At 38.8% G+C, this 12,392-nt stretch overlaps 1 protein-coding gene across 2 annotated transcripts in view; it reads right to left on the bottom strand.

The window, feature by feature from the left end:
* Positions 1 to 12,392, bottom strand: part of lnx2a (ligand of numb-protein X 2a) — a 117,605-nt gene that overhangs the window by 19,334 nt on the left and 85,879 nt on the right. For both annotated transcript variants that reach the window (XM_059964141.1, XM_059964142.1), the window contains exons 4-7: positions 8,677 to 8,876; positions 3,949 to 4,317; positions 3,696 to 3,848; positions 1,949 to 2,126 (exon numbers count right to left, since the gene is read on the bottom strand). In XM_059964141.1, coding sequence (XP_059820124.1) covers positions 1,949 to 2,126; positions 3,696 to 3,848; positions 3,949 to 4,317; positions 8,677 to 8,876 — 900 coding nt within the window. The remainder of the gene's footprint in view (positions 1 to 1,948; positions 2,127 to 3,695; positions 3,849 to 3,948; positions 4,318 to 8,676; positions 8,877 to 12,392) is intronic.

Genomic DNA, 12,392 nt, shown 5'->3' with positions numbered 1-12,392 from the left:
GTCCATATTTAGGCAACATGTTACAAAATATAAATAATTGAAATAGCTTTAATTTATCTACCAACCATCAGATACCTTTAGTTGAATTACATTAATCAAAAATAAAACTTATGTGAATATAACTTTATTACATTCTCACAATTGACTCATAAGATTATGCCCTGTATCTGAAAAATCCTATTTTTGAAACATTCGACACAAATTTTTTAGAATTCAGTTGAACAGAACTTGAGATAGAATGATAATAACAACAATTAAGTTTAAAACAAAAAAAAGAAAATGCTGGAAATACTCAGCAGGTCAGGCAGCCGCTGTGGGAAGAGAAATAGAGTCGATGTTTCATGTCAGAGACCCTTACTCAAAAGTGAGAAGATCAGCGAAACTTGTAAAGCTCAGGGAGGGTAAGGGATGTCTCTGATAAGGTAAAACTGTGGACACCATGTGCATAAGCTGTAAACAAGGTGATGTGGTTCATAGATGAATGGGAGCAGTTCAGAGTGAGAAAAATAACAAAGGAATGAGGAGTTGTGAAATGCAGAGTAACAAGTCAGCTCCAGCAGTATAGGCTGGGCATGTTCGAGAGAAAGAGAGCGACAGAGAGACAAGCTGAGCAAATATTACAGGCAGACGATTAACAGAGACTGAGAAATCAAATTGCATGCTGTTGTAGAGAAATCAAGTTACCTGCTGTTATTCAGAAGTCTACTTTGTGCCTGGTCAGAGTAAGGTTTTGTTCCTTGAGCTTACAGTAGGCCTGTAGATGGGTTGGTGTGAGAGTGGGATGGCAACTAAAGTAGCAAGCAGCTGGCACATAAGTGTCACCTCTGTGGACTGAACGGAGTGCAGATGGTCATTCAGCCTATGCCTGGTTTCACTAGTATGGAGGCGGGTGCGCTATAAATACAGAATGCAAACACTCAATTGGAAGGAGTGCAAGTTAAAGGCTAGAAAGACTTTTGGTTCCTGGATGGTGAACAGGAAGGGTGAAGAACAGGCACTGCATCTCCCACAGTTGAATGGGAAGGTGCGGAAAGAAAGGGGAAGAGGGTTGTGACGGTGGGGAAGAGGGTTGTGACGGTGGGAAAGGGGAGTTGGTGGGAACAAAAGAATAAACCAGGGAGTCAAGAAGGGACCAGTCCCTGCAAAATGCTGAAAGGGAAGGAGAGGGAAAGACCTGTCTGGTGGTGGCATCTCTTGGGAGCAGTTGTGCAAAATAATCTGTTGAATGTGGAGGCTGGTGAAGGTGAGGATCTGGAATTCTGTCCTGGAGGAGATGGGTTGAGAGCAGAGGGAGAGGGAGTGGATGAGATGTAGTCATGGGCTTTGTTAACAATAGAGGAGTAGCCATTATTCAAAAAGAGACATTTCAGTGAGGTATATATGGTAAGTATCATTTAAATTAGGGATGTAGCATTCTTTAAAAGATTCTAATATTTTCCTTTCCACTGACATTATGGTAAGTTCAGTAGTTCTATATTCATCCTTTCCCTCCAACCCAATATGATCAATAGAACACTCGAAGATGGCAGCACAAGCATCAACTGACTAAGTAACATCCTTCAAAACTCTGGGATGTAGATCATCCTTGTTTTTAAGTTGTGATTAGGTGAGTTGACTGGCCTGCAGGTCAGCTCTCCCAATTTAAACACAAGTTCCCATATGTTTGTTGGAAAGATTTTGCAGTTTTCTGGGGTGGCTTTCTGACTTGAATATATCTCTGAATTTGCTGCCTTGTGGTCCGTCTAGTTTTATTCCTTCTCTGTTTGAAAGTAACAATAACAGTACAATTGAGTGAATTGTTAGCATTCAAGAAACAACTATATCAGTTGGGTCTCAAGTCAAAGGTGAACCAGACCTAAACCTGCATGGTGAATGCAAACTGTATTTTAACATTTAGACAGAAATGAAAAGCAAAGAAAAAGAGGCTCTGGTCATTATGCAGTCTTACCACGTTTGATCCGCCCTTCTCTGCAGAGGCAGCCATGTGGCTGGACACTGGTGACAAAGATTGGCAGTTCACCATTTTTGCTGCCCCGTCCACCAGCTACAGTCATTCCTAAAGATTCATGAGAATCTTTCTTTATAGTGATTTCTTTTTCTTGACAAGTAACACATTGTGACAGGACCTGAGGAAAGAGCAAAAAAACATTCAAGATATTAAATTGTGAATTTTGTGAAATGGTGCTGCCATTTATAGGGACTGGAAAATATTTTTACTGTAGTTAATTTCTTTTTTTAAATTCATTTAGCTTCAAACCTGATCACTCAAAGTTACTTAGCAATGTGGTGGTGACTGAGACATATTAGCCCTCCTTGTCATTTTTAAACTCCACAGCCTTTGACACGTTAACCACACATCATGCTTCTCCAGTAACTGACTTCTGTAGCTCAGAGTGCCCTTCCCAGTTCCATTCCTGTCTGGTTCTAGTTGTGGCTAGATCTGGAACGACCCCTCTTCCCTTATGTCTACCCCTAACTCTGGAAACCTCAAAGGGTTTATCCTTCCAATCCCCAGACACTGATTTCATCCTGTGTTCTGACTGCTAAAATTTAACTAAGTCATTCACAACCTCAGCATTTAATTTAACTCTGCAGTTAACCAGGTATCTTTCTCTGATCCAAAAATACATGACATTAAAATTCTAAGCTTATTTAGAGATCTTAATCTTGGCCTGACCTAATATTCTCACTCCAGCCATATTGCTGCCTGAGATGTTTGAAATTATTGAATTTAATTGCAGTGCCATGGGAAGGTGTGCTTCTGCTGCTTAGGCCTTAAGTTTAGTAATCCCTTCATCTCTACCTATCTCTCTGGTCCTTTAAGAAAAGGATTCATTTTGAAACTTTACCCACGCTTTCTCTCATTTACCCTCATATTTATTTCAGTAGTTCAGCATCAAATTTTGCTTGGAAGCGTTTTCATAATTTTGAAAGGAAACCTGTTGTTATTCATTATCCTTTCCATTGGGAGGGTAGGGTAAGTAAAATATCTGGTTTGTTTGTCCCTTTGCCTGTAAAGTGTGGGAACACTGCTGCAGAATCACAGATCCATATCAATTCCTTATAAATCCTAGTGAGTTTAAGATACATATATTGTATCCAAAAATAATATTAAAGGATGAAATAATATTCTGCAGTTTCTCAAACATCCTCATATCACCTTCTCTTGATTGTTCAGCAGCACTTCCCCCAGACCAAACCCTCTGATCATCCCTGAAAGCCACTAATCTGCCCTAAGAATGGGCTGCCACTCTCCAGGCTCAATACTCTCCAGATGACTGACACTTTTAAACCCATTTCACAGTATTTTCATGAAGATGCCAATAATGAAAAATATCACACAAAATCATTACAGATGTAAAAAAAGTTAGCAATATAATTATAACGGAACTTTGAATATCATTTGATCGTCAACTGAGGACTTCACTGATTCAGAACTGATGAATAGATTCTGACTGGGCTCGATCAATGTAAACCATGTACTTCAATGAAACAACACACACAAAATGCTGGTAGAACACCTGACCAAGGGTCTCGGCCCGAAACGTCGACATCGCTTCTCCCTATAGATGCTGCCTAGCCTGCTGTGTTCTACCAGCATTTTGTGTGTGTTGTTGTTTGTATTTCCAGCATCTGCAGATTTCCTTGTGTTTGTACTTCAATGAAATACATGGTCATTTACTGTCACCACTTACCTTGTGCAGATTAGATTTGTTATGGGGCATGAGCTGTGTTAACTGGGTAGAATGTTGATGACTACTTGTATGTGATCCCTTTTCTCGAATAACATTTGAGAACTGCTGTTTTGTTGTTCTAGAGATTACGAAATGAACTCTCTCACCACTGTTCTAAAAAGCATAAAAGTAAAATGTGTAATTATTGATACAATATTAAAGCAATTAAAATTGAAAATCTAGCAACATATTGAATGCACTGAAGTAACTTTACCTGGATAATTTGAGCAGCAAGTTCAGGTGTTCCGTGCTTTAGATCATGGCCATTTATTGCAAGCACCCGATCATTGCTGCACAATCTCCCATCCTGAGCAGCCAATCCACCTTCCAGAAGGTCCAGGATGAAGATGCCTGTCTCATCCAGTCTACGAACCAACTTAATACCAAGTTGCTCACTAGATTCTCTTTTAAGCAGAGTCACATGAAATCCATCTTCTCGAATAGAGCTGCCATCAGGGTTAAAGTGTGTTAATCCACTAAATCGTCTTTCTCGCAGAACTATTAGATGTAGAGTAGAGTAGGGTTGTGTAAATACAGCCCTGGCATAGTTGTGAGGTACATTGCTGATATCGACACCATTAACCTGGAACAAAACAGGTAGCAGTATAGCATCGAGTTCAGGGCATAAAACCTATATGGTCATCTAAAATGACACAGTCAGCTAGATATTCTAATTGACATTGATTAGCACAATAGACAGGCACAGCAGCGGGACTCCAACAACTGTTTAGACGTCTTCTGGAAACTTCTCCTCTTGTACCTCAAATCTTCCAAGTGACTCAGTGTCATACATTTTTGGATCTATGCCATAAACAATCAATCCACTGCAGCACAATGCCCAAAAATCTAATCAATATTGATGGAGGATCAGGGTCACAATCAAGTGGCTAGAGGTCAAATGGTTTGGGTTTAGTTTTACTCCGGTGCAGTGAAAAGTAAGTCCAGAACTTTAAGAAGACCACATGGGTAGAGGTTTCCAAGAGCAAACTCACACTGACATGGTCAGAAAGGATTCCTTTGTCTTGCTGAAGCAAGCTGAACACTTGTTGTGAGGCCTGCTTCTGCATGAGTATCCTTGCAAATGCAACTGAGCTTTCTACAAAAGGTAAAAAAATCACAAGAGAAACAACCTAAGTTGGAGGAACGACACCTTATATTCCGTTTGGGTAGCCTCCAACCTGATGGCATGAACATTGATTTCTCAATCTTCCAGTAACCTCCACACCCCCTTCACCATTTCACATCCCCTTTGCCCTCTCTCATGTCATCACCTCTCCCACCCATTGCCTCCCTCTAGTGCTTCTCCTCCCACCCCTTTCTTCTTTCTACCATGGCCTTCTGTCTCTTTCACCAATCAACTTCCTAGCTCTTTACTTCATCTCTCCCTCTCCAGGTTTCACCTATCACTGGGCATTTCTCTCTCCCTTCTCCCCACCTTTCAAATCTACATCTCAGCTTTTTCTTCTCCAGTCCTGGCAAAGGGTTTCGGCCCGAAATGTTGACTGTACTTTTTTCCATAGATGCTGCCTGGCCTGCTGAGTTCCTCCAGTTTTTTGTGTGTGTTTTTACAAAAGGTGCTTAGTCAAGCAATTGTGCATGCCCAGTTACCATGTGTAAGGAGCAATTTGATCAGGATCTGTACTTTAAGTAATTGCTTCTACAATAATTATTGCACTACATGAAATTATTTCTAAAGAGATATTTTCTGAAAAGTTAATTATGATGTTGATTTAAATGGTGATTTAAAATTGAGTTAAGTGTAGATATCAAAAGGACAGGCAAGTGGGCAGATAGGTTGGGGCAAATGATGATTAAAAAAAGACATCAAATCTTTAGAATGAGGTGACATAGGATCAGAAGAGGTAGAGTTTAAAAAAAACTGCAAGGCTAAAAAGATCCTGATGGGAGTTAGATACAGGCCTCCAAACAGTAGCTGGATGTGAGGTAGAAATTACGATGGGAGATAGAAAAGACATGTAAAAAGGATAATGTTACAGTAGTAATGGGGGATTTCAATATGCAGGTGCATTGGGAAAATCCATCTGCATATTGGGTGACTAGTGGTGTTCCACAGAGTCAGTATTAGGACTGCTTCTTTTCATGTTACATGTCAATGATTTTGATGACAGAATCGATGACTTTGTGGCCAAGTTTGCAGTTGATATGAAGATAGGTGGAGGGGCAGGTACAGTGCCTATAAAAAGTATTCACCACCCCCCCCAGAAGTTTTCATGTGTTGTTTTACAACATTGCATCACAGTGGATTTAATCTGGCTTTTTTGACACTGATCAACAGAAAAAGACTCTTTTGTGTCAAAATGAAAATAGACCTCTAAAGTAATCTAAATTAATTACAAATATAAAACACAATAATTGATTGCATAAGTATTCATCCACTTTAATATGACACACCAAATCATCACTGCTGTAGCCAATTGGCTTTAGAAGTCACATAATCAGTTAAATGGAGATTACCTGGGTGTAGTCAAGGTGTTTCAATTGATTGTGGTAAAAATACACAGATATCTGGAAAGTCCAATTTCTGGTGAGTCAGTATCCTAGCAAAAACTACACCATGAAGCCTATAGAACATTCCAAGTATCTCTGGAAAAAGGTTATCGAAAAACACAAGGCAGGAGATGAAAAAAAAATGTCCAAGTCATTGAATATCCCCCGGAGTACGGTTATGTCAATCATCAAGAAATGGAAAGAACATGGCACCGCTAGAAATCTGCCTAGAGCAGGCTGTCCTCAAAAGCTGAGGATTGTGCAAGAAGAGGACTAGTGCAGAGGCTACCAAGAGACTGGAGGAATTACAAGTTTCAGTGGTTGAGAAGGGAAAGACTGCACATACAACTATTGCTCAGGTGTTTCACCAGTCACAACTTCATGAGAGAGTAGCAAAGAGAAAGCCACTGTTGGATAAAAATCTCACATGAAATCTTGGCTCGAGTTTGCTAGAAGGCTTATGGGAGACTCTGAAGTCAGCTGGAAGAAGAGTCTATGATCTGATGAAACCAAAATTGAGATTTTTGGCCATTAGACTAAACACTATGTTTGGCATAAACCGAACACCACACATCATCAAAAACATACCATCTTTACCATGAAGCATGGTGGTGGCTGCATCATGCTGTGGGGACGCTTCACTGTAGCAGGTCCTGGAAGGCTTGTGAAGGTAGAGGGTAAAATGAATGCAGCAAAATACAGGGAATTCCTGGAGGAAAACCTGATGTCATCTGCAAGAGAACTGTGACTTAGGAGAAGATCTATTTTTCAATAAGACAATGACCCCAAGCATAAAGCTAAAGCTACACAGGAATGGCTTAAAAACAACAAAGTTAATGTCCTGGAGAGGCCAAGTCAGAGTCCAGACCTTAATTTAACTGAGAATTTGTGGCTGAACTTGTAAAGGACTGTTCAATCCTGATCTCCAAGCAACCTGACCGAGCTTGAGCAGTTTTGTAAAGAGGACTGGGAGAAGTTTGCAGAGTCTAAATGTGCAAAGTTGATTCAGCCCTATCCACACAGGCTCAAGACTGTAATTGCTACCAAAGATACATCTTCTAAATACTGACTTGAAGGGGTGAATACTTAAGCAATTAATTATTTTGTGTTTTATATGTGTAATTAATTTAATCACTTTGTGGAGATCTGTTTTCACTTTGACATGAAAGAGTCTTTTTCTGTTGCTCAGTGTCAAAAAAAGCCAAATTAAATCCACTGTGATTATTTGTTGTAAAACAATAAATATGAAAACTTCCAAGGTGATTGATACTTTTTTTTTTATAGACACTGTAGTCTGCAGAAGGCCTTAGACGTATTGAGAGAATGGGCAAAGAAGTGGCATGTGGAATATAGTGTACAGAAGAGTATGGTCATGCTCTTTAGTGGAAGCAATAAAGACATAGACCATCTTCCAAATGGGGAGAAAGTTCAAAAATCAGAGGTGCAAAGGGTTTACATGTAGGATTCCCTAAAAGTTAACTTGATGGTGGAGTCAGTGCTAAGGAAGGCACATGATTAGTAGAATATAAATACAGATGTGTTATTCTGAAGCCTTGTACTTCAGTCTGCACTTGGAGTATTATGAGCAGTTTTGGCCCCTATCTAAGAAAAGATTCACTGGCATTGAAGAGGGTTCAGCAAAGGTTCATGAGAATGATACCAGGAATGAAAGGATTAATGTATGAGAAGAGTTTGATGGTTCTGGGCCCATACTTACTGGAGGTTAGAAGAATGAGGGTAAGTTTCATTGAAACTTATTGCATATTGAAAAGTCCAGATGGATTGGATGTGTAGAGGATGTTTCCTATAGTCGGGGACTCCAGGTCCAGAGGTCACAGCCTCAAATTAGAGAAACATCCATGAAGAAGAGAGATGAGGAGGAATTTCTTTAGCTAGAAGGTAGTGAATCTATGGAATTCATTACCACAGACAGCTGTTGTAGCCAAGTCATTAGGCATACTTAAGGCGGAGGTTGATGGTTTCTTGATTAGCCAGTGTCAAAGGTTATGGGGAGAAAGCAGGGAAATGGGGTTGAGAAATATATTAAATCAGCCATAATGGAATGACCTAATTCTGTTTCTATGTCTATGGTTGTGGGCACAAGGGAGAGGTTTACCTCGTGTTTGTCTGGTTTAATAACTGAGTTTCTCAGCACCTGAAGGCAACAATTATCATAAGGTAGTTTCTCATATGGTGTCCATGGCATGCCAGGAGTTCAAAGAGGCAGCTTAACAATCACAGAATGATAAATACATTATAAGAATTTCACAGCAGTGTTTAGGAAATAACAATGTTTTCCACTGGGACAGGAAAGGTTGAGAACAATGTGGACAGGATAAGTATAGCTTACACAAAAAGAATGCATGTACAGCCTGCTTTATGCTGACTACAGATTCATCTTAAATAGGTATAAGAAAATGCTTTGGTTTATTACCTGTAATATTTGGTCACCAGAAAGAAGCCTTCCATCTTTTGCAACAATGCCATCTCGATAAACTTCCTGAATTACAATATTAATCAATGGAGTTTCAATCCCACCTACAATGCTCAGGCCTAGTTCCATATTGGGATCAGCCCTGTGAAGTTCAATACCAGTAATCTCTCCTTCAGCCAAACCAGGTTGCTTTGATAGAGCTGCATTTAAAATACAAAAACAATTGTATTTAATAATAAATTGAGAAAATTTCTCAGCAATTTAAGTATTTTAAAAGTTAGTTTGCAATATTTGTTTCTTTTACAGTTCAGTTGCATGTGAAAGGTTGAGGGTTGCAGGTTGTGATTTTTCACACTTTGCCTCTTTTTGTGTTGGATATCCAGGAGATGTATCAACTGTAAGCATGGTACCTGTCCAAGGGGAGGGAGGGAAGGTTAGAATGTAAATGATCAAAGAAAGGATGTATTAACCAAATCCTAGGAAGAGGTCATGTCTTACCTTTGATCAGTCAGTGAAGCAGTCAAGTAAATAGAAAAACCTTTGGGAAGAGAAGGAAAGCAGAAAAAAAAATGTCATGATTCATAAGACAGTCATGATGTGGATGGAGTACATTTGAAACATTGATGAAAGAGTTTAAGAGAGTAAGCAATAGATTAACAAAGAAAGCCTTAAGCATGGTAATCTCTAAATTGCATAGTTTTCCATGCATTGTACAGTTAGGAATTAAATGATTGATATGAGAGAGACTAATTGACACACTTGGGCACAAGAATGATGGCTGAAAGAAGAACATTTATCTTGGATCAAATAGCACTACAGCACTTACAGAGCAAGAACAGAGTAGTGATACTCAATCTAAGTTAATGGAGATGAGAGAATGGCAAAATGTGTTGATTGATCCCAGAAAGGAAGAGCATTGAAACTACTGGAATAGAAAGTTAAGCTGAAATGTACATTGCAAAAATATGAGGAGACAGAAAGCAAAGAGAGGATATGGTGGGAGATCTAAATACTGTCTTAAATGGACATGGAGATAAAAAATACTAAAAATTCTATCTATATTCAGTTGTACGTAATACAAGTGCACAAATATATGAATAAAAATGGAAGTTAGCAATATTGGTAATCAAGAAGCATTATGACTGCGGAGATGGCTTAAATTTGGATTGGTTTCATAACCTAACATTTCTGGAAGAAGAAGGCACCTCTTGCTCCTGCAATCCTGTTGCTTATTTCGCCAGGAGTTCTGGATTGTTACTAAAATGCTGTCTTAAAAATTGATGCTTATGTAATGAGAGGCTCAATGTTTCTGCCATATCTGTCCATCCTAAATTTTAGGCAAGAAATGTACAGAAGATACTTAAAATAGCTCTGGTTCAAATCCAAGAAGAAAAGGAGCTGGGGAAAATGTAGGACACGTAGCTATTGGGACCGCTGCCTCACAGCTCAGGCAATCTGGTGGTGCACTTTCTAACTTTGCACCTTTCCTTATGAGTGAGTGCATGTGTTTCTCATTGAGTTCTGTTTCTTTCCCTCACCACACTTCGGTTAAATGCCACTCTGTAAATTGTCCCTAGTGTGCAAGTGAACCTTGTGCGTTGAAAAATGCAATCAGTGTACATGGCCGCACGATGATTAGCATGGGCATTGTGAGCCAAAGGGCTTACCTCCATGACGCATGGTTCTATGGCTTTAATAACTAATGAGGTAAACTCTTGGCAACAATTGAAATGAAATTAGAGAAACTAAGAAATCTTTACAAGACCACAGACCAACGTGAGGACCAAAAATGAGAAGAATGTATAAATGCTACTGCAAAAGAAAGGTATTGGGCAATGTTAATTGTTTAATTTGATTTTAATTAATTGGATTGAATAATGCAACAAACAATATGGCCATTAAACTAATATCAAATAATATTTATGTAAATGTATTGGTTTTACATTGTGATTGAGGACAATTTACAGAAGAAAATGGTGATTTCATTCATTGCTTTATGCCAAGGGAAACACAACTTGGCCTCCTCCGACTGCTGTTTCATATTTTCTTTATATTCTTCTATAATTAGTGGGAATCTATGCTATACTCCATGAGGAGCCATGACAGTTTCTGAAATAAAGAAAGACGATAAACTGCAATCAGCATGTTGGAAATCCATGCATATGTGTGAGCATTCTGAATTTGCTGGCTTTTGCACAGTGAAATGCCAGCAGTTACTGCAAAATTCAGGCTATTGCTTGAACAGGCTTCTTGGAAATTTGCCAGTGGTGCTGTAAGAGCCTCTGGACTATATCCAACTGGATACTTTAAATACTAAGGAAGCATTCAGCAAAATGTTTTATTAAAAATGTTATATATCTAATGTAAATTTCAAGTAATGACCTGAAAGACATCAGTGACTCAGTAGACTAATGTGACATACTCAGAGAGCAATTTAATTTACTTCATGGCAGCACTGAATGACAAATGCAACATTATAAACTGAAGGCTGATTTTACTCAAAAATAAAATGCAAAGACATTCAGCAGTAAATGCAGGCTAAATATACATTTATATTCAGAAATCTTCAGTGTAGGTCAATATTTAAATTAAAAGCAAAATTTAGAAGCAAAAATATATAAATATTAAGTGAGCCCGGTTAACATTTTAAATTCATAATTGCACAGAAATATCAAAAGAAAAGCAGGGATGTAAGAACAAAATGTGCAAAGGATACAGACAGATTCAAAATAAAAGTCAATTTTGTCCGTAAAAGAATATTGAATAAGATAATGAGGATGTAACTAAGGCAATTCATACACTTTCTGGAGGTTTCTTGGTCTTTTGTTTCCCAGATTCAAGACTGTTTAATATAATTTTCAGTACACAAGTGTAAAGAAGTATTTGTTACTCCAAATCCAATGCAGTAAAAAAAACTTAAAATACAGAAAACAATAATAATTTTAAAACACAATAAACTCTTATAAATACATCACTTACACACATAGATGGACTGCATGTCCATAAAGTGATGCTAGACACAGGAGTGACTGACAGGAAATGATAAAGCAGTGGTGGTTGGGTTAGTGTGTGGAGTTGTCGATCAGCCTTACTGCTTAGGGAAATTAACTGTTTTTGAGTCTGGTAGTCCTACAACAGTCCATGAGCAGGGTGGGTGGGATCCTTCATGATGTTACTGGTCCTTTTCCACACCTTTCTGTATGTATGTCTTGATGGCAGTAGGCCGGTGCCAGTGATGCACTGGGCAGTTCCTGCTACCTATTTTAGAGCCTTCCTGCCTGCTCAGCACAATTTCCATCCCTTTTTGCCTTGTTAGGCAATTTGAGAAAGTAACAACAAGTAAGAAATAACCAGCAACCAGGAAGCAAACAAAAAAATTACAGGCGCGGGAAATACTAAGCAGGCAAGGCAGCACTTATGGAGAGAGGAAATAAAAGGTAAATCACATTGCTATGTATTTATTTAGTGATACAGTGTGGAATAAATCCTCCTGGCCCTTTGAGCCATGCCATTCCAGTAAGCCCATAATCCTGATTAACACTAACCTAATCATGGGACAATTTACAATGACCAGTCAATCTACCTGGTATGTCTTTGAATTGAGGAAGGAAATTGGAGCACCCTGGGTAAACCCCACACATTCCTCGGGGAGGATGTACCAAGACTCCTTACAGAATTTTTTGGAATTACATAAATTGCAACCTGGGTAAGATAAC

Source organism: Hypanus sabinus, chromosome 3 (assembly GCF_030144855.1).
Source record: "Hypanus sabinus isolate sHypSab1 chromosome 3, sHypSab1.hap1, whole genome shotgun sequence".
NCBI classification, from domain to species: domain Eukaryota; kingdom Metazoa; phylum Chordata; class Chondrichthyes; order Myliobatiformes; family Dasyatidae; genus Hypanus; species Hypanus sabinus.
Note: the sequence above shows the minus strand (reverse complement) of the source record. Positions and strands in the feature narration are given on the sequence as shown.